The 22,799-nt window shown below is 50.6% G+C and overlaps 2 protein-coding genes across 2 annotated transcripts; both read right to left on the bottom strand.

The window, feature by feature from the left end:
- Positions 1–4,574, bottom strand: LOC122495267 (sialic acid-binding Ig-like lectin 12). Its single transcript, XM_043601004.1, is given in 4 exon segments — positions 1–134; positions 2,562–2,666; positions 2,892–3,755; positions 3,758–4,574. Coding segments are annotated over 4 exon segments (1,140 nt in total). The 5' UTR covers positions 3,795–4,574.
- A 2,308-nt stretch (positions 4,575–6,882) lies between these two features.
- LOC122493770 (sialic acid-binding Ig-like lectin 5) lies at positions 6,883–15,210 on the bottom strand. The gene is made up of 9 exons (XM_043598360.1): positions 14,205–15,210; positions 13,765–14,124; positions 13,318–13,596; positions 13,073–13,120; positions 12,402–12,659; positions 12,019–12,309; positions 11,163–11,259; positions 10,746–10,824; positions 6,883–7,163 (listed from the first exon to the last, which is right to left on the bottom strand). Exons 1-9 carry the CDS (start codon positions 14,233–14,235, stop codon positions 6,984–6,986), a joined length of 1,623 nt encoding a protein of 540 aa, XP_043454295.1. The 5' UTR covers positions 14,236–15,210; the 3' UTR covers positions 6,883–6,983.
- Between the last annotated feature and the right edge of the window lie 7,589 nt (positions 15,211–22,799).

Below are 22,799 nucleotides of genomic sequence, written 5' to 3'. Positions count from 1 at the left end.
TCAGCAGGTGTATTCCTCTTCATCTCTCTCCTGTGCCCGAGGCAGCTCCAGCACCCCAGGGTTCCAGGGCTTTGAGGAGCACAGGGTCAGCTCCCCGGGGCCCAGCTCAGCCTGACTGGGGCGGGGGGGGTTTGCTGTTGACACAGACCAGGTGCAGGGACTGGTCCTCCAGGACTGAAAGAGATGAGCCATTCTCCAAGGGCTCTGGTGGTGGAGGAAAAGAGACTGAGGTTCAGAATTACAAAGAAATTGATACAGGTGGACACCAGCAGAGAGGGGCAGACTCAGACACACAGACATGGACTGAGATCGAGACTCTGGGCGCCTCCCTTTGGGAGAGGGATCCAGGGAGAGGCACTGAGCATAAGCCCAGAGGCTGCTCAGGCCCCTTCTTTCTCTGCACTTTACCTCTGACATAGCTTTATCTCTGCCTGGATGGACTCTGTCTGGCCGGATTCAGGCCCCAGGAAGCACAGACAGAGGGTCCTGGGCCTTCAGGACACCCGTGCTGTGGTCATTCCTGCCCTAAATGCCGCGTCCTTCCATCAGGACCCACACTGACCCAGCAAACTCTGTCCTTTCTTCGGATTTCCACTTGATACCTGTTTACTGACTTAACAAGTCATCTCCAAGGGGACTTAGTCTTACTTTTTTTTTTTTACATTTATTTAGTTTTGAGAGACAGAGAGAGACAGAGCACGAGGCGGGGGGAGGGGCAGTGAGAGAGAGGGAGACACAGAATCTGAAGCGGGCTCCAGGCTCTGAGCTGTCAGCACCGAGCCCGACGCGAGGCTTGAACTCACGAACCGTACCCCAAGGGGTACCCCAAGGGGTCTTACTCGTAGAAACTCATGGTCTGGTGGGGAACAAGGACCCAGGAACAGGAGCTCCCAACACCACCTGACTCATGTTGAGGTGGTGGGGACACTGGGCTGGGCAGCCTTGGAGCTGGCAATGTAAATGAGACTGGCAGATCCAGGAGGGCCTCCTGGAGGAGGCAGCTTCTGAAGTCAAGTGTGAGAGGCAAGCAGGGGCGGCAAAATGATGACAGGGCTGGGAAGGGCACGGCAAGAAGGAGGAACAGAGAGTGCAAAGACAACCAAGGACAGAACACGTCCAAAGAACATCTAAGAGGACCTACCGAATCGGCGCTAAGGAGTGTGGGATAGAGGAGGGCCTCCAGAGAGGACACCACAGGAGGAAAGGCAGACAGTTTATTTTTACAAACTCAAAGTGGTGTGTGTGGGGGGGTGGCACCTGGGTGGCTCAGTTGGTTAAGCCACTGACTTGGGTTCAGGTCATGATCTCGAAGTTTGTGCGTTCGAGCCCCACATCTGGCTCTGAGCTGACAGCTTGGAGCCTGCTTGGGATTCTCTCCCTCTCCCTCTCTGTCTGCCCCCCCCCCCAGTAAATAAATAAACATTTTAAAAAGGTACAAACTGGGGTGCCTGGGTGGCTCAGTCGGTTAAGCGTCCGACTTCGGCTCGGGTCATGATCTCACAGCTTGTGAGTTCGAGCCCGGCATCAGGCTCTGTGCCGACAGCTCACAGCCCGGAGCCTGCTTCGGATTCCGTGTCTCCCTCTCTCTCGGCCCCTCCACTACGTGCATTCTGTCTCTCTTTTTCTGTCAAAAATAAATAACTATTAAACGTTTTTTAAAAAATAACATAAAATAAACGTTAAAGGTTTTTTATAAAGGTAAAAACTTCCAGTTATAAAATAAGCAAGTCCTGGGGATGTAATGTACAACAAGATGATTATAGTTAACAATACCGCGTCGTGCATATTAGAAAGTTGCCGAGAGAATAGATCTTGAAGCCCTCAAAACTAGAAAAAAAAAATTGTAACTACGTACGACGATGTTCCCAGTTTTACCGAGGCGATCATTTTGCAACATATATAAATAGCCAATGGTGACCTTACACACCTGAAACTAATAAGTTGTTATATGTCAAGTTGTTATGCCTCGGTAAGAAAAAAATTGAACACGTGACCCAGCTACTTAACTTTCAGGAATTTATCCCAAAGGCACAGACACACCCCTGAGAAAGTGGGTACAAGCACAAGATTACCGATTGCAGCGTTTCGGTCAATAGAATGAAAGGAACGCCGTGATGTTCCGTGAGTGGAAGGCGCACGCAGAAGCAGAACCCGCCCACGTGAGGGAACACTGCGCAGTCACCGAGCAGGAGGAGGACAGTCTGTGCTACTGACGGCGAAGGGCCCCTTAGATCCTTAGCAAACACACTGAGGCTCAGAGCAGCCTCTGGACACGAGACACTTTCCGGGAGGGAACTGGACATCTGAGGCCGACTTTGCTGGGCGTTATGAATACGTGTCCGTGTGAATAGATTAGCTGTTCAAAAGCACTCAGATAAACGGTTGGCAGGAAGATAAAAGGTGAGGGCGTCCGGAGGTGCATGGTAAGGGGCAGTGTCGCCCTGTGCTTGCTCTCCTGATAACAGGGGGGAGGGCAGAAGTGGGGGAGGGAGGGGCCGAAGGGGACAGCTGCTCACAGGGCCATGGGGGCCGGGGAGGGGGAGGGCCCCTGGGGGACCCACAAGAGGGACCTGGCCCTGCCCTTGCTCCCTGCACCCTAGCAGGAGCCCCTATCCTACCTGTGCCGTTTTCTTGGAAGACAGTGACGGTCAAGTTCCACGGAGAATCTGGGACAGAAAGACATGGCAGATCGGCGTCAACGGAGAGGGCTGGTGGACATTGGCCCTCAGTCCCCACGGGAGCTGCAGAAATGGGAAGAGGGTGGAGATCCTCCTGACCCCCTCCCAGCCCACATGCCAGGACCCGACACCCAAGGTCCCAGGCCCTGACCCCCCAGCCAACTGCCCTCAGGACCCCATCAGGGATCTGGGTGGCCCTGGCCCGGTTCTCACAGGACACGTTGAGGTGAATGGTCCTCATTGTGGTCACTCCGGTCCCAGGCAAGGTCACCTGACAGGTGAGGTCGGTGCCGTGGTCTTGCAGCCGTGGGGTGAGGGTGAGCACAGAGGAGAGGTGGGTCTTGGGGCCCAGGGAGGCGAGGGCCGCTGATGTCCAGGAGAAGATGGGGGGCGTGCCCCACGCACAGGCCCAGGGCACAGAGCAGGTCAGATTACTGGGGTGTCCAGACTCCAGGGTCCCCGAGATAAGGATGTCAGGTGTCTGGGTCAGGGCTAGGGGGAGATGGGGAGACACGGGGATCAGGAGGAGGGTCCGAGGTGCAGCCTTGAGAGAAGCCTCAAGCTTTGGTCCAGCCCCTGCCTCTGAGCCCCAACATGCATTACCCCCAGCCCCTCCCGGGTTGTCCTGGGACCCCCAACCTTCCCCTGTGGCCTCTCCCACAATCTGCTCCTTACCTGTCACACGCACGGAGAGCTGGTCCCGTGTGTAAGTATATCTCACAGAAGGCCCTCTCTCCACCCTAAAGACATATGTCCCCGAGTCCCCTCTCCGTACATCTCTGATGTCCAGGGAGCAGTCGTAGTCCTGGGGGTTTCCGAGGAGGCGGAATCGGCCCTGGGACTCCTGCCGCACTTTTCCATCTGGCTTGTTTGTGGCCACTAGAACATCCTGTTGTACACCGGCCCCTTTCCGGAACCAGTAGCCGAGAGCTGGGGTAGACTCAGACCAGCCTTCCCGGGGATAGAAGCATCTGCAGGACACTCGCACACACAGGCCCTCCTGCCCCTTTTCGTCCTGCACTTGCAGCCAATAATCCCCCTGTGGCCCCCTCCCGGCCCCCCTCTGGCCCTCGGCCCCTCCCTTCCCCAGAGCAGGGCCAACAGCAGCAGAAGCATGTCTGGGCTTGGAGGCGCCAGGTCCCCGGGAGCCTGTTTCTCCGGGTTTGTCTCTCAGAAGCTAAGAGCTGCAAGACTGAAAGGAGGCCCCGACAGGAAGGTGACAGTGATGTCAGAACAGTGGCCCTCCTCAGAGAAGGAACCTCGCACGCAGACGCTGTCAGGGCCGGGACAGCCCTTGGGAATCAGCCATCCACCACCACATCTCCACTGCTGGGGACCCTGGGCCTAGAGGCCAGAGAGGGTGAGAGCCTCGCCCAAATTCACACCCTTTGCAGGGCTCGAGCCCCATCTCCTGCCTTCCTGCCAATGCCCCTCCCTTCTGGGGTCATTTTTTTGCAAAGTGAAAAAGGGTTCCTTCCTTTGGGCCAGACCACCTGAATCACAGGCCGTACATGTCTGTGGAAGTCAGTGCTGCCGGTGGGGCAGGTGGGGGGGCATCAGGACCTGGGAGATGGGGGAGGCTAGAAGGGGGTGTGAGGAGGCCCACTGTCCTCCCTCCCTCGGAATCCACGTGGCGGCCATCCCTTCCCTGCTCACGAGGTCACACACTAGCCCTGGGCACAGCCTCAAGAGTCACTGTAAAACAGTAAGAGTCCAGCACCTGTGACAAGTAACTGTAATTCTGTGATTATATGTGCTTTGTGTGTTTCAAAATTCCATTTGTAGATGCCTACATATTACACTTGTATATTTGGGGTGTGTGTGAATTAAGCCTTTGATCTTTATGAAGTGCCCATTGTTTTTAATGTTATTTATTTATTTATTTATTTATTTAATGTTTATTTTTTTTTTATTTTTTTATTTTTAAATTTTTTTTTTCAACGTTTTTTATTTATTTTTGGGACAGAGAGAGACAGAGCATGAACGGGGGAGGGGCAGAGAGAGAGGGAGACACAGAATCAGAAACAGGCTCCAGGCTCTGAGCCATCAGCCCAGAGCCTGACGCGGGGCTCGAACTCACGGACCGCGAGATCGTGACCTGGCTGAAGTCGGACGCTTAACCGACTGCGCCACCCAGGCGCCCCTAATGTTTATTTTTGAGACAGAGAGAGACAGAGCATGAACAGGGGAGGGCCAGAGAGAGAGGGAGACACAGAATCTGAAGCAGGCTCCAGGCTCTGAGCTGTCAGCACAGAGCCCGACGCGGGGCTCGAACTCACGGACCGCGAGATCATGACCTGAGCTGAAGTCGGACGCTCAACCAACTGAGCCACCCAGGTGCCCCGAATGTTTATTTATTTTTGAGAGAGAGGGTGCCCACACGAGAGGGGGAGGGGCAGAGGGGGGGGGCAGAGGATCTGAAGCAGGCTGGAACTCACGAACCTTGAGATCATGACCTGAGCACAAGTAAGACGCTAAACTGACTGAGCCACGCAGGCGCCCTACAAAATGCCCATTCTTAATGGCTTTTGCCTCAAAGACTCATTCATCTGAATTTAGGACACCAACACCAGCTTTCTTTTGTTTAGTGCTTGCATGGTGCATGGTATCTCTTTCGACATCTTGTCATTTCAACCTTTCTGAATCTTTCCATTTTATTTTTTTAAGCTTATATATTTGAGAGGAAGAGAGAGAGAGAGAGAGATACCATGCAGGGCGGGGCAGGGAGAGAGGGAGAGAGAATCCCAAGCAGGCTCTGCTCTGTCAGCACAGAGCCTGATACGGGGCTTGAATTCATGAACCGTGAGATCACAACCTAAGTCGATTTTGGAAGCTTAACCAACTGGGCCATCTAGGTACCCCTACATTTTATTTTATTTTATTTTATTTTATTTTATTTTAATTTTATTTATTTTTATAATTTTTTTAACATTTATTCATTTTTGAGAGACAGAGAGAGATAGACCATGAGCAGGGGAGGGGCAGAGAGAGAGGGAGACACAGAATCCAAAGCAGGCTCCAGGCTCCGAGCTGTCAGCACAGAACCTGATGTGGGACTTGAACTCACAGACTGCGAGATCATGACCTGAGCTGAAGTCAGATGCCCAACTGACTGAGCCACCCAGGCGCCCCTACATTTTTTTTTTAATTAATTTTTATTTTATTTCAGAGAGAGGGGATGCACAAGCAGGGGAGAGGGGCAGAGAGAGACAGAGAGAGAGAGAGAGAAAATCCCAAGCAGACTCCAGTGCAGAGCCTGACATGGGGCTCGAACTGATGAAACTGTGAGATCATGACCTGAACTGAAATAAGAGTTGGACACTCAACTGACCGAGCCACTCAGGCGCCCCTGAATCCTTACATTTTAGTTGTGTTTCTCTAAACATGGGGAGGCAGTCTTTCATTAACTTATGTTGCCTTGCATTCTCCAAACACATAGGGAGAAGTCCATTCTCTTCTGAGAGGAGATGGGGGGGGGGCGGGATTTGACCGGCCAGGACACACCACTTACTGTCCAGTGGGAAGCTGGACAAGACACCAGGACACTAGGAAACTAGAAGGAATTGGCAGAAGGGATACGACCAGGACTCTCAAGGTGACTACAGGAGTAGGGTCTTTAAAGGGACAATTTCAGATACAATGAGGTCGCTAGGGTGGGCCCTAATCCAGTGTATCTGGCATCCTTGTAAGAAGAAGAAATTGGGGCGCCTGGGTGGCTCAGTCGGTTAAGCGTCCGAGTTCGGCTCAGGTCATGATCTCGTGGCTTGTGAGTTCGAGCCCCGCGTCAGTCTCTGTGCTGATGGCTCGGAGCCTGGAGCCTGTTTCGGATTCTGCGTCTCCCTCTCTCTGCCCCTCCCCTGTTCACACTCTGTCTCTGTCTCTCCCCAAAATAAATAAACATTAAAAAAATTTTTTTTTAAGAAGAAGAAATTGAGGGGCACCTGGGTGGCTCAGTTGGTTGAGCCTCCGACTTCAGCTCCGGTCATGATCTCATGGTTCATGAGTTGGAGCCCTGCACTGGCCTCTGTGCTATCAGCAGAACCTGCTTCGAATCCTCTGTCCTTCTCTCTCTCTCTCTCTGCCTCTCCCCTGCTTGCACTCTCTCTCTCAAAAAAAAAAAAAAACCACATTAAAAAATGTTTAAAAAAATAAAAAGAAGAAGAAGAAATTGAGACACGGACACACAGAGGGAAGACCAGGTAAGTTCACAGGGAGAAGACGGCCATCTACAAGCCAAGGAGAGAGACCTCTGCTGACACGTGATCTCAGACTTCCAGGCTCCAGAACTAGGAGACAAACAATTCCTCACTTGTATGTCTTGATCTCTGAGTACTCGGTGTTGACGCCTTCCTGTTCCCGAGGCTTCAGCTTGGGAAATCGGAGGAAAGCATAGTGGAGTTCCTGTTCTTCTCCTGAAACGGGGCTAGTCCCAGCAGGAGCTGGGGGGTCTGCAGGGATGTCTGTCAAGACCCGGTGCTGATGCGCCTGAGTGGAAGGAAGAGGAGGAATTTGGAGCCAGTCAGCAGGGTCTGGGAGAAAGCAGCCAAGGGCCAGAAGGGGATGGGCCCTGATGGAATTTTTATCATTCACCCATTCATTTATTTTTGAATGTTTAATAATTAAGGTTGGCCAGCCCTTAGTCAGTGTTTATCTTAACTGCATTACGTTAAAAAAAATTTTTTTTAATGTATTTATTTTTGAGGGAATGAGAGCAGGGGAGGGGCAGAGACAGAAGGGAACAGTGGGCTCCACACCGACAGCAGAGAGCCCAGTGAGGGGCTTGAACCCATGACCTGTGAGACCACAACCTGAACCAAAGTCAAAGTCAGGTGCTTAACCAACTGGGCCACCCAGGTGCCCCTACTTTTTTTTTTTTAAAGGCTGGGAGAAGATATTATTATCACATTCATCACACAAATAGTAAAACCAAGGCTAAGAGAGATTATATACATACATTGTCCTAAAGACACCTATCTATATAAATGCACCACTGGGGCTCCTGGGTGGCTCAGTCAGTTAAGCATCGGATCTTGATTTGGGCTCAGGTCATGATCTCAGGGTTGTGAGATGGAACCCAGTGTCAGCAGGCTTTGTGCTCAGCACAGAGCCTGCTTAAGATTCTTTCCCTCCCTCTCTCTCTCTGCTCTTCCCCTGATCACTCTCTCAAAACAAAGTAAAATTAAATTAAATTAAATTAAATTAAATTAAATTAAAATTAAATTAAATTAAATTAAATTAAATTAAAATTAAATAAAAATAAAATAAAATAAAATAAAATAAAAATAAAATAAAATAAAATAAAATTAAATTAAAATAAAATAAAATAAAATAAAATAAAGGCACCACTGAGCCAGGACTCAAAACCAATTCTTTCCAATGATAGTACTGTCCTTTTTCCAGCCAGTGTGTGAGGTGCAGTGCGTGGGGTGACAAAGAAAGCAGATAACAGTTCCTGGTACCACACAGCTTATGGTTTCCTAGGAGAGGCAATTACTAAACAAATAGAAAACAAATACGTTCCAAGTTCTACATCTGGGTTAGGAGACATTTAGAAATATGAAGCAAGGCAGGGATGACATATCCCGTTTCTGGACAAGCTCTAGAAAATGGAGCAGAGGTCAGTTCCCGCAGTCAAGATGGCAACCAGACACCCTCGCCCACACCTGCTCCCTGCCCGTGACACCCCCAGGCGACAGCAGCAAGAAACAAGTTCTCACAGGGGCGTCTGGGTTATTCAGTCGGTTGGGCGTCCAGCTCTTGGTTTCGGCTCAGGTCATGATCTCGAAGTTCTTGAGTTCGAGCCTTGCATCTGGCTCCTCGCTGACAGTGCAGAGGCTGCTTGGGATTCACTCTCTCCCTCCCTCTATGCTCTTCCCCCACTTGCAAGCTCTAGCTCTCTTTCTCTCTCAAAAATAAATAAATAAGCTTAAGAAAAAAGAAACAAGCCCTCACACAGGCGCTGAGAGAGGCAAAACGAGAAGTAATTCTCGGATTAAGAGGAAACTGTTGGGCATTTCTCTGGTCTCTGGGGACACAAGCGGGAATAAAACAATAGCTACAAAACAAACCGCTCTTAGGACTTACTCGCTAGAGGAGGTAACGACTCTGACTGTAGTAATGAACGCTGTGCTTACCCCGTGCCAGCTAGTGTTCTAGACACTTCTTGTAACTACCCTCTATACTCTTAACATTCCCATGTCACCAAAAATAAACGGAGGTGTGTGCCACTTGCCCAAGGTCACCCAGTTTGTCCGTAGGGAAAGATGGGATTTGAATGCAGGAGTCCAGCTCCAGAGTCCATGCTTTGAACCACTATACTGTACTGACTACAAGAGACGTTCGCTTAAAGGAAAAAAATTGAGAATTTGAAGGTAAAGAAATGGAAGATATATGTCGCGATTCACGACAAGATGGGGATTTAGCTCATGTTAAGGGTTCCGCTCCCCAAGATCCACCAAGGAGAAACAAGACGGGGAATTACGTAAATTAAACTTTTAAAATGATATGGGGGGGAGGCGCACCTGGGTGGCTCAGTCAGTTAAGCGTCCAACTCTTGGTTTCGGCTCAGGTCAGGATCTCACAGTTCATGGGATCGAGCCCCATGTTGGGCTCTGTGCTGACAGCATGGAGCTTGCTTGGGATTCTCTCTCTCCCTCTCTCTCTCTCTGCTTGTGCTCTCCCTCCCTTTTGAAGTAAATAAATAAACTTAAAAAAACGATTTTGTGTGTATGTGTTCTACCAGTTACGGAGAGAAGAGTTTGAAAAACTCAGCTACGATTGCCAGTATGTCTATTTCTCCTTGCTGTTCTGTCAGTTTTCAAGTATACTTATTTTGATGAATGGTGCTCTGTTATGGAAGGAATACATGTTTAGGATTTTTGTGTCTTTTCATGAAGTGATAGAAACCAGATAAATTAGTAAATATTGCATGATTCCTTTTTTTGTTTTTAGTTTTTTTTTTTAATGTTTATTCACTATTGAGAGACAGAGAGGGAGCATGAGCAGGGGAGGGGCAGAGAGAGGAAGACACAGAATCTGAAGCAGGCTCCAGGTTCCAAGCTGTTAGCACAGAGCCTGACACGAGGCTAGAACTCACAAACTGCAAGATCATGACCTGAGCCGAAGTCGGACACATAACTGACTGAGCCACCCAGGTGCCCCTGCATGATTCCTTTTATATAAAGTCCCAGAAGGGACAAAAGTAATCCACAGTGATAAAAATCAGTGATTTCTGGAAAGGTTGAACTGACTGGGCAGGGGAACAAAGGAATTTAGGGACATGATGAAAATGTTCTACATCTTTTTTTTTTAATGGTTTATTTCTTTTAAGTTTATTTATTTATTTAGAGAGAGAGCTAGAGAGAGAGCAGGGGAGGGGCAGAAAAAGAGAGAGACAGAGAATCCCAAGCAGCTGATAGCACGGGGCTCGGACCCATGGGGCTTGAACCCATAACTGTGAGATCATGCCCTGAGCCAACCCAAGAGTCAGACGCTTAACCACCTGAGCCTCCCAGGTGCCCTGGAAATGTTCCACATCTTGATCGAGAACATGGTTACATATGCTCTTAACATTCACATTTGTCAAAATTCACATTCAAATGGGTGCGTTTTATTATACGTAAAGTGCATATAATAAATGAGGTTGATATTTATCTACCACTGACAGTGGTAGATTTGAAGGATGCAAAATGGGAGTGATGCGCAAAATGTGACTTCGGGGTGCCCCAGTCTCTACCCTAGGGCTCAAGTCACCACTTCCCTACTCAGTGGGTCTGACCCACACTAAGCTAGGGCCCTTACGCTTCTGGGTAACCAACGCCACAAGAAAAAGGCTAATATTCCAGGGGAATACGATACTCTGATATAGGAGGCATAAATACCCACCAACGAGCAACCGGATTATATCCACACTCCATCAGAAGCAGAAGGATTAGAGCAGTTGAATCAATAATTTAAAACTGGAACTGGAGCAAGTGTTAGATGTTAAAAAGGGAAATGCTCGACTATTCGCTGAGGGCGGCTTCCAAAGGGCATAGGCTGGATAGGAGCTCGTGGTCTGTCACTCACCCCAGAGCCTGAGTCACCGGCTGGGTTCAAATCCATGATTTGCACTGGCTGGGCTGCTCTCTTCCTGAGGGTCTTCACTCTAAGGGAACAGCCCCGGGACTTTCAGCCTGGTTATTTGGGGCATGCAGCGGGTAGACCATCCCCTGCATCCCACAAAGAGCATAGAAGGAGGCAGGTGGGTGTGGGTCCTGTCTCCAAGTGCTTCCCCTAATCCAAGAGCTGGACCAGGGGCTGGGAAGAGAACCCAGGCTTGACCCGATTGGCTACGGGATGCTTCACTCCACCACGCAGCCTCCTTCCCTGGATCTTGGAGTTCCCAGCAGCCCGAGTTCCTCTAGCTCGGGCCCTCTAAGATTCCATGACCTCATGCCCTTTCCACTCCAGGCCTCTCCCTCCATCCCTGGAGCCCACTCTCACCTGAAGATGAGACAAAGGCAGAGAGAAAGTAGCAGGGTCATGATGCCCGCTCCCCCGACGGCTCCCAGGACGCCACTGGCCCTGGGTTCTGGCTTATCTGCAGAAAATTTGAGTTCTGTGTAAGCTCCAGTTCCAATACATGACATCCTCCAACCCTCCACTTCTCTCCCTCTGTGTCCCTTTAGTATAACCCGCCACCCATCACATGGCATTCCATTGCCCTGTGGACACTGGACTGGCCCCTTCCCCTGGCCTCAGGACTAAAGATCTTAAGCCTACAGCTGCTCCATTTGGGGCCTTAGGTGCCTCCCCACCCCATTCCCATCTCTCTGAGGCTCTTGGGGGCTGAATTGTGTCCCCTGCCAAATTCCTATGCTGAAGTCCCAGCCCTCTGGTACACCCCTCCACCCTCACAATGTGACTTTCCTTGCAACAGGGTCTTTACAAAGGTAATCAAGTTAAAATGGGATCGCTAGGGTGGGTCCTAACCCAATATGACGAGTGTCCTCATAAAATGGGGATATTTGGACACAGACGCACACCCAAGAGGGTGCCAGGAAAACATGAAGGCAGAGAAGGGGTGATGCTTGCACAAGCTGAGGAGCATCAAAGATTGCCAGCAAACACTAGAATCCAGGGGGAGGCTGGAACAGGTTCTCACAGTCTCAGAAGGAACTGATTTGTGGACACCTTGATTCTATCCAGAACTGGGAGAGAGTAAATCTCCATTGTTTGAACTGCCCAGTGTGAGGGACTTTGTCACAGCTTCCCTAGCAAGGGATGTAGTGCAAGGACCAAGCTCCTAGTCCTCCAGGTAACACCCCCCACCCACCCCACCTCCCCACAGCCCCCAGACCTGGCAGCAACACCAGGACGGCGGCGGTGCTCTGGGCCCCGTGCTCATTCTGGGCCTCGCAGCCGAGTCTGAGGTCGGAGAGCAGCGGCCCCCTGAGGCTCAGGGAGCTGTTGGCCCAGGGCCCCTCGGAGCTGGAGGTGACGGTCAAGGAGGCGTCGCTGTGGTTCCCCTCCAGCAGCCCCTCCCCCAGCCGCCAGCGCAGGGTGGGGGCCGGCCGGGCTCTGGCGGAGCAGGTGCAGCCCAGAGCCTCGCCCTCCCAGGAGCAGGAGGGGCCGAGCAGCCGCGGGGGGCCTGCGGGGGGGTGGGGGGGCAGGGTCAGCGACGCCTCTGCTCCCCAGGCCCCGGGCGTCCCGCCCCCCCCCCCCGGGGGTCCCCACACTCACAGACCACAGAGAGACGCAGGGAGACGTGCTGGGAGCCCAGCGAGTTCTGAGCTCGGCAAGTGAGCGTTCCTTCCTCCGCAGCCCCGACTTGAGGCAGCTCCAGGATGTGGGTCGTGCACATGGGGGTGGCATTCAGGGCAGGGGACCCCCAGAACCAGCTCAGCTCGGCGGGGGGGTTGCCGGCAGCAGCACAGAGCAGCCGCAGGTCCTGGCCCTCCCGGATGAGAAGGGACGAGGTGTTTTGCAGAGTCTCTAGGGCTTTGGGGGAGAGAGATGCAGAGAGGGAGAGAGGAGTTAGGTGAGGCTGGTGACTCTCTCCTCTTGTGATGTCCACACTCGCTCTGAGGAGGGGACTGGCAGAGTCCAGGCAGCAGGCCTACAGTCGAGGCTGGGATGATTTGCCCGGGAGCTGCCCCCACCGTCCAGCAGATGGAGGCCCGAGGGCTGAGACAGGGGATACATATGGTGCACAAACATTAACTTCAGGGAGTCCAAGTTTGTGCAGGCCTCTGGCCAGCCCACTGCTCCCTTTGTCTGAACTCAGTGTCCGGCTTCTTGTATGTGTGTCTCAGGCCTGTTCCTGGCCAGCAGAAGCTTGAGAGCCAAGTAGGGCTGTCCTGGCAGAGCCCGGGTTTCCACCCCAGCCCCGGAGAAAAGAGGTTCTTTCCTACCTATTCTGTTTCCTTGGAAGATCCTGATGGCTGTGTTCTGTGGAGCATCTGGACAGAAGGATGAGGCTGCCTTGGCATTCATGGCAACGGAGGAGTGGGTGGTGGGCCATTCCCCCAGGACCCGGGGCCACAGATAAGGGGATCCCCTTCCCGCTTAGCTACCAAGACCCCATTGTTAAACCACAGCCTAGCTCTGCCCTGGCCCCACCCCTCAGGCACCTGGGTGCTCCTGGCCCTCCACTCACAGGTGACATTGAGCTGGATGGTCCTTTCCACCATCACACCAATTGCAGGGAATTGCACTTGACAGGTGAGGTTGGTGCCGTGGTCCTGGGGCCGTGGGGTGAGGGTGAGCACTGAGGAGAGGCGCGTCCTGGGACCCAGGGAGGTGAAGGCGGCTGACGTCCAGGAGAAGATGGGGGGCATTCCCCGCTCGCAGGCCCAGGGCACAGAGCAGTTCAGGTCCCCGGGGCGGCCGGACTCCAGGGTCCCCGGGGTAAGGATGTGAGGTGTGTGGGTCAGAGCTGGTGAGGACAGACACAATGTTGGGGCCCCTCGGTGTTTTGTCAGCCCACCCCAGTGTCTTGTCATGGCTGTCTCCACTCCACACCACCCCCAAAAGGCACAGAACCTTCATTTTTCCATCTGTGATGCCCCACACCCTGGGGTCTTTCCCTGGGCCCCTCCCATACCTGTCACATTCAGAGAAAGCATATTATATAGATATGAGTGTGTATCGACATGTAAGAAGTAAGTCCCACTGTCCCCCATGTTGACATCTGTGATGTACAGGGAGCAGTCCTCAGTCTGGGGGTCCCCAAGGAGGAAGAACCGGCCCTGGGTCCTCTCATGCAACTTCCTGTCTGGTTTGTTTGTGGCCACTGGAGGATCGTAGTAAACATCTGCCCCTTTCTGGAACCAAGATATGGAGATGAATCCAAAGCTAAACCAGGGCAAAAAAAATTTGCAGCGCACGTGGACACACAAGCCCTCCTGGACAGTCACGGACTCCTGTAGCTCCAGCTGGTAGCCCAGAACCCGAAGCAGGGGCCCTGGAGAGAGAGGGAAAGACTCAGCTCGGAGCTTCGATGCCTCCCCCAAATGGGGTTCCCTCTCCCCTCAGTTCACTCACCTCCACACAGCAGCAGCAGCCACAGCGGCATCCCTCTGTCATGCCCTGGGACAGTTTGCCTTCAGTGGCCCCTCTGACAGAGAAAGGAATCCGTGGGCTGTGGGAGGACAGAGGAAGTTCAGACAGGAAGCCTGTGGTAGGTACAAGAGGCCACAAACCTAGAAAAGAGAACTTCAGACTCACAGTCAGCTGTGATTAATCTTTGAGATAATCTGGTCCCCTTTCTGCGTGGGGCAGGCGGGTCCTGAGACTCAGAGGAGGCAAGGGTCTTGCTCAAGTAAGGCAGTAAGGAAGGACAGGAGCCCCCAAGCCCTGCCTCCTGGGCTCATGACCAGTTGTCTGTAGCTGAGAGCTGTTAACTGGACAGAAAGCTGGTCCTGAAGTCAGGTGCGGCCGCTCACCGCTTGGAAATAAATAATAGTCATGTCAACCAGTATAACTGAAACTAATATAATACTGCGTGTTAACTATACTGGAATTAAAAGAAAAGAAAAAAAAAATCAATACTCGAGAGACGAGTCGATGGTGCTTTATTCAGGAAGCTGGCAACCTGGGAAGACGGCACAGGAAAAGGGAGGGGAGCTGAGTGCAGGAGAAGCAGGTGCCCAAGTGGTTGGCCATGGACCTGAGACATGACCCTGAACAGACTGGCTGGCATCCACGGCAGCTGTCTTCGAATGGAGTCCCGCCTCTCTTCTGGGAAAGTCTGGTCCTTCACTCCTCAAGGTCAGTGAGCTGCAAACCTCAAAGAAAGCAAGCTAGTTCTGGTACAGATAAAGGGTCTGAAGTCAGCAAGCAAGGAGTGCATGAGCTTGAAGCAAGTCCACCCTTCCAGCAGGTCGGAGTGTTGTTACAATCCCACCTGGCCAGCCCCTCCGGAGAGTCAGAGCCTCGGGACCCTCGTGGAGGTGCCCTCCTCGGGATGGGTCTCAGGCTAGCCTACATAGTGTCAGAGGTATGAAAGAGTCCTCATCTGGACAAGTAACACACACCCTCACTTATATCGTTCATTCATTAATTCACTCACAAACTATCATAGAAAAAAAAAAAGGACAGATTTGAATCAGTCCTGACCCTCAACTAGTTCAAGCAGTGGGGGAAGACAGACAAGCTGGAGCTTTATCTGAAGGCAATGGGGAGCCATGGAAGGTTCTTGAGCAGGAAAGGGGCAGGATCATATAGCAATCAACATGATCCCTCTGAGGCCAGTGTAGGGAAGAGCCGGAAGGGAGAGGCTGGAGGCCAAAAGGTCGGAGAGGAAACTGTTGTGACTTTGGGGAAAAGGAAAACCCAAGCCCACGTGGAGACAGCAGCCTTGGTAATGGAAGCAAGAGTGATTTAAGACACTTTCAGGAACTGAAAATGAAAGACAGGTGCGGTGGGTGGGGGAGGGACTACTGGAGTGACTCCCGGAGCCCCACCCCAACTTCACCCTGACTTGGAGGTCTGAGACCCCACCTCTGCCCTGAGCAGCAGAAACTCCACTTGCATCACTGCCCCAGAGCAGAGTCTTTCTTCCCTACCTGCGCCATTTCCTACCAGGGTCCAACAGCGAGATTCTTATCGATATTTGGACCAGAGAATGACAACATGTTCTAATTCAATGGTGGGAAGGGGCTGGTTTTAATCCTTTGTTTGGATCCACAGAGGGGTGGTGAGGGGAGGCTGTCCGTGGGATTTTTTCTCCTTCCTCAAGCCAGGTCTCTGGCCAGGCATCAAGTCACATAGGCCCTCAGGGACCCAGGTGTCCTGACCAGCAACAGTAGTAGGTGCTGAGCCAGGTGGTGGCTGGAGCTTAGCTAAGCGAGATACCTAAGTAGGCAATTGAAGCAACAATGAGTCAAAATGAAAGGTAACAACAAGGCCTTTAATCACACACTGCGATGGTATGTTGTACAAGCAAGAAGCTAAATCAGAGAAAGCACCCCCCCTTTCTGTTTCCTCCCCCCCAGAGAAAGGTGGTTGGGTGCTAAAGGGAAAAAAAATATGATTGTCAAGGACAAAATTATTTGTGACACTTATTAAGGAAAGGTAAAGACTGTATTTGGGGCCACAGGAACCACCACAATGGGGTGTGGCAGGAGGGGAGAGAGGCCAGTACTCCACTCTGAATACAGTAAGGAAAAGTGGGAATTTATCACCAAGGAGTAGGGGGTGGGTCAGTGGGAGGAGAATCACTGAGAGGAAATGACTGCAAGGGATGGGGGTGGGGAGCTAGGGGTGGAAAGTGCAGAGTCTGGGCGGGGAAAGTGTCTTCAAGTTTTCCTCCTCCTTCCCCCATCAGGAGGCCTCAGTAGAGGCACCTGAAGAACCCAGAGAGGTAGGAATGAAGACAGCTGGCCTAGGGTGCAAAGCATATGACCAGCCAGAGATGTCTGAGTCCTTGACGGGAGGAACTCCCTTCTGGGATTTTGATGCACTGGCTGTCACCAAGTCTGGAGTGGGGAGGGCAGCTTCCCAGCCCCCCACCCCCACCTGCAGGGGTCTGCCCTCCAGGGGAAAGCCTTCATATTTGCCTATGATCAGGCCTGGAAAATCACATACATGTTTTAACCATGGGCTGACCTTCTCAGATGGTTATGTCCATCACAGACCTGGGGAGGTCACCTGATGTGTAGTGCTGGGGTTGTGATCTTGGGATCTGAAGACATGAATGAGTACTCAGGGGTGGGGGTCTTGGGGTCTGGGGAGGAGAGAATCATCCTCTTACGCAAGCTCCTGCAAAGTGCTAATTATATTCTAAATTGACTCTGCACTACATGTTAGAAGGGTGTAGACTTGGGGTATCTGGTACAAGCTGGAGAAGAGGAAAAGACTCAGACCCTGGAGTGTGATCCTGGGTACAACCTCTACAGTGTCCTCTCCTTCTATGAGCCTCAGGGCTCTGTACATCTTCTCCACCCTCTAGATAAGGAGATGAGTTCCCATCTCTGGGGTTCTTTCCTGGGGAGTTTTGGCTGTTTGTCATGTTCAGAGACAGTCTCATATATTGAAAGCCATATTTCTCTATCCTTTCCTTTCCTTTCCTTTTTTTTTTTTTTTTTTTTTTTTTTTTTTTTTTTAGTAATCTCTACACAGGGGTGGCTGGGTGGCTCAGTCAGTTAAGCATCTGACTCTTAATTTCCGCTCAGGTCATGATCTCACAGTTCATGAGTTCCAACCCCCTCATTGGGCTCCTCACTAAGAGTGCGGATTAAAGAAGTAATCTCTACACCCAACTTAGGGCTCAAACCCACAATCCCGAGATCAAGAGTTGTATGCTCCACTAACTGAGCCAGCCAGGCACCCCCATATTTCTGTATCGTAAACTATTTCCACTCGTCTGAATTTGGGGAAATCTGATGCTCAGAGACCAACTGGGGGCCCCTCCCAGAGGAGGTTCTCACTTTTTGGTTTTGATAGGGTCTGTGGCCAGAGAAGGATTATGATGTTTTTCGGATCTGAAGGTGGGTGTGGATGGGTCAAAGTCGGTCCAGAATGGGATAGGAGGCACAGGCCTCCTTCACTGTCACTGATGGAAGGATACAAATCATACTTACACCATCCTCCGGGGACCATGGTAGCAAGCAGAGTGTCTGACCACAGCCCCACTCAGACCTCTTCCTCAGACCTCTCTTGCCCTCACAGTTGTGACCACCACAGCAGCATTGGCATCTCTGGGATGCAGAGAATAGTCTAGATAGATTCCCTTAACATTTTATGATTATCCTCTCCCAGCTTGGAGGGGGAGGCATCTGAGGGATGGTAGAAGGGGGGATGCTTTCTGGATTCAGTGGATGGTTTCTGTCCCCAGCTTCTCCCTTCAACAGGGAGACCTCTCTCTCCCTCAGGCCACTGCAGAGGAAGTGGAAGTGGAGCCCTTAACTCTCTGAACCACATTGTGTGTGGGGGAGGGGGCAGGGGGTTTCCTTCCTTCTGTGCCCCAGAACCCTGCCTCTCAACTTCTGAAGACCAGTCCACTTCCTTCAAGAGAGATGTGGAGTTTAAATGTCTGGGAGACCCTCTTTTTTTTTTTTTTAATGTTTAGTTTTGAAAGAGAGAGAGCTTGAACAGGATAGAGAGAGGGAGACAGAGGATCTGAAGCAGGCTCTATGCTGCCAGCAGAGAGCCTGATGTGGGGTTCAAACCCACAGATAATGAGATCATGACCTGAGCTGAAGTCAGATGCTTAACCGACTGAGCCTTCCAGGCGCCCCTCTTGGAGACCCTCTTATGAAGATGGAGGAACAGAACACCAAGATACTCCTGAGAACAAATCCTCTCCATGTCAGACCCACCCTGGAGACCTCAGGAAGTACTGGCTGAACTGTTGAATTCGTCTGCAGGGATAGAGGTTGGGACTGAGCCTGGAGCCCTGACTCCAGCTCCAGACTTGAATCTGTAGCCTGGGTTCAGGGTGAGGTAGAACTTGTGACTGGGTCTTTACCTCTTCTCACATTTCCCTTGAGCTCTGCACATACAGAATCTCTCTCCCCTTTTCCCCCACACTCTTCCAGGTGCCACAATTCCTCTCCTCCATGGAGGCTCACTTAGCCTCCCAGTCTCCCATGGACAGTGCTCCATCTCTGAGGTCACAGAACTCTTCCCAATCTAAGCAAGGTCCCACATGTGCCTAAACACTTTGAATGTCTTCCTTGGCTCCCAAAGACAATGCCTCAGTCAGCTCCTGATATTCCATTCCTTCATTTATCTGACAGACACAGAGGCATATTTTTAAACCATCTTTCAGGATTTGAGACACAGCTAGAATCAGGAAAGGGTGGTGAGTCTTGTTCTCAGTCCTCCAGAGCTCCATTTGGGTATTGGCCAGAGACTGAGTGAGAGAGAGAGAGAGAGAGAGAAGAAGAAGAAGAAGAAGGAGGAGGAGGAGGAGGAGGAGGAAAGGGGGAGGAGGAGGAGGAGGAGGAGGAGGAGGAAAGAGGGACATGTGGAGAGGAAGAGGGAGAGAGATACAGCAGGAGGGGAGGGAAAGAGAAGGGGGAGGGGAAGGGGGAGGAAGAGATCAGCTTATTGGGGAGAGAATCCCTTCCTGCCTGTAAGAGGTGAGGAAGAGAATAAAGGTTTATCCCAGACAAGGAGGGATCTCAGAAGAGATTGGGGGTGGAGTTGGCCCTGAGAGGCAAGAAACCAAGGGCATGTGAGCAGTCCCACACGAAGGGTATGACTGACCCTAAGGCCCTAATTTTCCGGCGGTGTCAAGGAGTCTAGGAAGGGCAAAGCTAGACTGGAGCGGGGGTGGTGGGCACCTATCCCGTTCAAATCCGTCAGCAAGCCTCTCAATTCTCCCAGCACCTGCCCACCGGGGAGCGCGTTCTCCCACCCAGACAAAGCTGGGTGTGGCGCTGTCCGTGGTGCTGAAGCAGGATTCGGTCCCGAGTTCAGGAATATCTGGGCGGTGTGGAAGGGTCTCAGTCCAGGAAAGCTGCTGAGTCAGGACTGGGCCCACCTAGGAGTGAGAAAACCAGGGAGGAGCCGGCCCCTCTCCCTCCTCCTTATTTGCCCCGGAGAATGTCTAGTGGGCTCTGCCAAGCCGCTGAAATCGAAGCTCCTAGCAGCCCATCTCTAGACATCGTGTTCTGTGAGAAAAATAAAGGCCCCTTGGGGCGCCTGGGTGGCTCAGTCGGTTAAGTGGCCAACTTTGGCTCAGGGCATGATCTCAGGATTCATGGGTCCGAGCCCCGCGTCTGGCTCTGTGCTGATAGCTCAGAGCCTGCTTCAGATTCTGTGTCTTTCTCTCTCTCTTCCCCTCCCCTGTTCATCTCCCCCCCCCCCGCCCCCTCAAAAATAAATAAACATAAAAAAAGAAAGAAAGAAAGAAAAATAAAACCTTATTTATTAAGGTTCCTGAAAGTCTGCCTCGTAATTTAGAGCAAAATGCATTCCTCATTGATACATTATGTGGAAAGTGGAGATGATTCTTCCAATTCTATTTGAAGCCAACATAACATGTTCCAATGCATTTAAATCTGCAGACAACCCATAGGAGTGCCTGGTATGATGGACTTTCTTTCACTTTTGCTAATTCAAGGTTAGAAAAGTAGTTTTATATTTATATTTTCTTTATTTTGCATTGGTGTGATTATAACAACTTTTCCCATCCGTTTCTTTTTTTAATTTTTTTATGTTTATTTATTTTTGAGAGAGACAGAGAGAGACAGAGCATGAGCAGAAGAGGGCAGGGAGAGGGAGACACAGCATCTGAAACAGGCTCTGGGCTCTGAGCTGTCAGCACAGAGCCTGACGCAGGGCTCAAACTCACAAACTATGAGACCTGAGCTGAAGTTGGACACTTAACCGACTGAGCCACCCAGGCGCACTGCCCCCCCCCCCCCCAATAGACTATTTTTTAGAACAGTTTTCATTTTACAGAAAATTGAGCAGATGGTACAGAGAGTTCCCATATATACCCACTTCTCATCACGGTCTCCCCTATTATTAACATCTTGCATTAACATAATACATTTATTACAATTAAGGACTCAATATTGATACATCATTATCAACTAAAGTCCATAGTTCAAACTAAGGTTCTGTTAGTGTATTGTACAGTCTAATGGGTTTGGAAAAAAGCATAATATCATGTATCCACCATTACCCGATCTTACATACATGTTATCATATATGCATGACATATACTCATCATATATAACATGCAAATATATTTGTGTATAATAAATACATTTTGTATAGTGTATTTATATATAGTACCCAGGTTTTAATGAGTTTCGATAAATGTATTCACCACCCCCCCCAATCAAGATGTAGAATATTTTCATCTCTACACACATTTCCATCATACTGCTCCCTCCCTGAGGCAGCCTTTACTGATTTCTATTGCCATAGCTTAGTTTGGGTCACACTAGGACTTTATAAGATGGAATCATATTGTAGACTCTTTTACATCTAGCTTCTTGTGATGCCTGCATGCTATCATATACATCAGTGGGTCACTTGTTTTATTGCTGAGTAGTATCTCAGGAGCAGGGAACCCAGAATCTGCTGCTTCCTATGTCTGCCCTCAAGTTTTAGAGAACTGTTCCTGGAGCTTCTGCATACCTTGTACAGTCCATCCTGCTCCTCTGGGGCCTCAGCAGGCATGTCCTTTGGGCTTTATCTCTCAGTCTCTCTTGCTGACAACTCCACTTCCCCCAGGCCGGGTGAGCATCTGATGGCTCCCATCAGAGCTGCTGGGAAGAGTCTGGCTGGGGTGTGAAGAGACCTGCAGCCTCGGTGATGTGGTCTGACCTGGGGGTTCTGCAGAGACACCAAAAAGTCCTGGAGAGGCAACACCCACATGGTCTCCATGTAAAATTTCCGGGCACCCTCAGGTAAAGGTCATTGTGCTAGACAGTGAGAGTAGTCAAGGCTCAAACTCAGAAAAATCAAACTCTACTACTAAGAAAAAGAAAGAAAAAAGAAAGAAAATACCAGGAGATTTGGACTAAGCTTAATGAAATTTATGATGACGACGAGTGTTGTGATGTAGTAACTCAGGCTAAGGAGGCAGCTCAATGAGACAACAATCAAGAGGGGCTTCCTGGAGGAAGAGGGACTTAAGCAGAGTAAGATGGACAAGTAGAAGTGTACATCTGATGATTTTGGAGTAGAAAAGCATGCCAGGAAGAAGGAAGAGCAGAGCAAAGACAGCTGTGGATTGAAATGGCCTTGGATTTTCAGGTTGTGGAAATGAATCCTGTAAGGCAAGAGGGAAGGAGTGTGTGTGGAAATGTGGAGGGCAGAGGTGAAAAGAGGACAACTTGGCAGGATATAAATATAAGCATAAATATAAATATGTGAAATATGTGTGTTTATACACACATACATTGTGTATTATATGTATGTTATATATAATCTCAGAGTTGGGAATGACAGCATTAGAAGTTGACTTATAAACTAAACTACAGGGGTACCTGGGGGGCTCAGTCAGTTAAGCATTCAATTCTTGATTTCAGCTCAGGTCACGATCTCACAGTTAGTGGGTTTGAGCCCCACCTCGGGCTCTGTGCTGACAGCTCAGAGCATGGAACCTGCTTCGGATTCTGTGTCTCCCTCTCTCTCTGCCCCTCGCCTGCTCCCACTCTGTCTCAATCTCTCAAAAATAAATATACATTAAAAAAAATTCAACAAGTCTTTCTTGGAGGCCTCCTGGCTTGCTCAGTTGGTGGAGCGTGCAACTCTTGATCTTGGGGTTGTGAGGTCTAGCACCATGTTGGGTGTAGAGATTACTTAAAAATAAAATCCTTAACTTTTTTTTCCTTGGGCACATCATAGGAACCTAATATTTGTTGAATGAATGAATTAGAATATTTTTCTCCAGTGACAGCTCATTCTTATTATGTAAAATCACTGTTTCAAACATTTTGAATATGATCATTGTAGAGGCTGCTTTTAGGCAACAGCAATGGAATAGAGAAAGGGCCCGCAGAGACCAACAGAGCATCAACTGAAAACAACCAGGCCCATCAGGCTGATGGGGTTTGGCAGTGATGGTGGGGGTCCGGAGCTGATGGCCAAGAAAGAATTCTTGAGATGTCCTTGGTGCAAAAAGGTGACTTATTAAAGGACAGGACCCTTGGGCAGAAAGAGCCACACTGG

The sequence above is a fragment of the Prionailurus bengalensis genome, chromosome E2 (genome assembly GCF_016509475.1).
Source record: "Prionailurus bengalensis isolate Pbe53 chromosome E2, Fcat_Pben_1.1_paternal_pri, whole genome shotgun sequence".
In the NCBI taxonomy this organism is placed as follows: domain Eukaryota; kingdom Metazoa; phylum Chordata; class Mammalia; order Carnivora; family Felidae; genus Prionailurus; species Prionailurus bengalensis.
This window is presented reverse-complemented; position numbering and strand designations above follow the sequence as displayed.

What these genes read in the sequence shown, in the direction of transcription:
- LOC122493770 (XM_043598360.1), bottom strand. Translation starts at nt 14,235, where the DNA reads ATGCCGCTGTGGCTGCTGCTGCTGTGTGGAG. An exon ending in GCTGCTGCTGCTGTGTGGAG is followed by an intron (nt 14,125 to 14,204) that starts GTGAGTGAACTG and finishes CTCTCTCTCCAG; the next exon opens with GGCCCCTGCTTCGGGTTCTG. An exon ending in CGTCCTGGTGTTGCTGCCAG is followed by an intron (nt 11,260 to 12,018) that starts GTCTGGGGGCTG and finishes AATTTTCTGCAG; the next exon opens with ATAAGCCAGAACCCAGGGCC.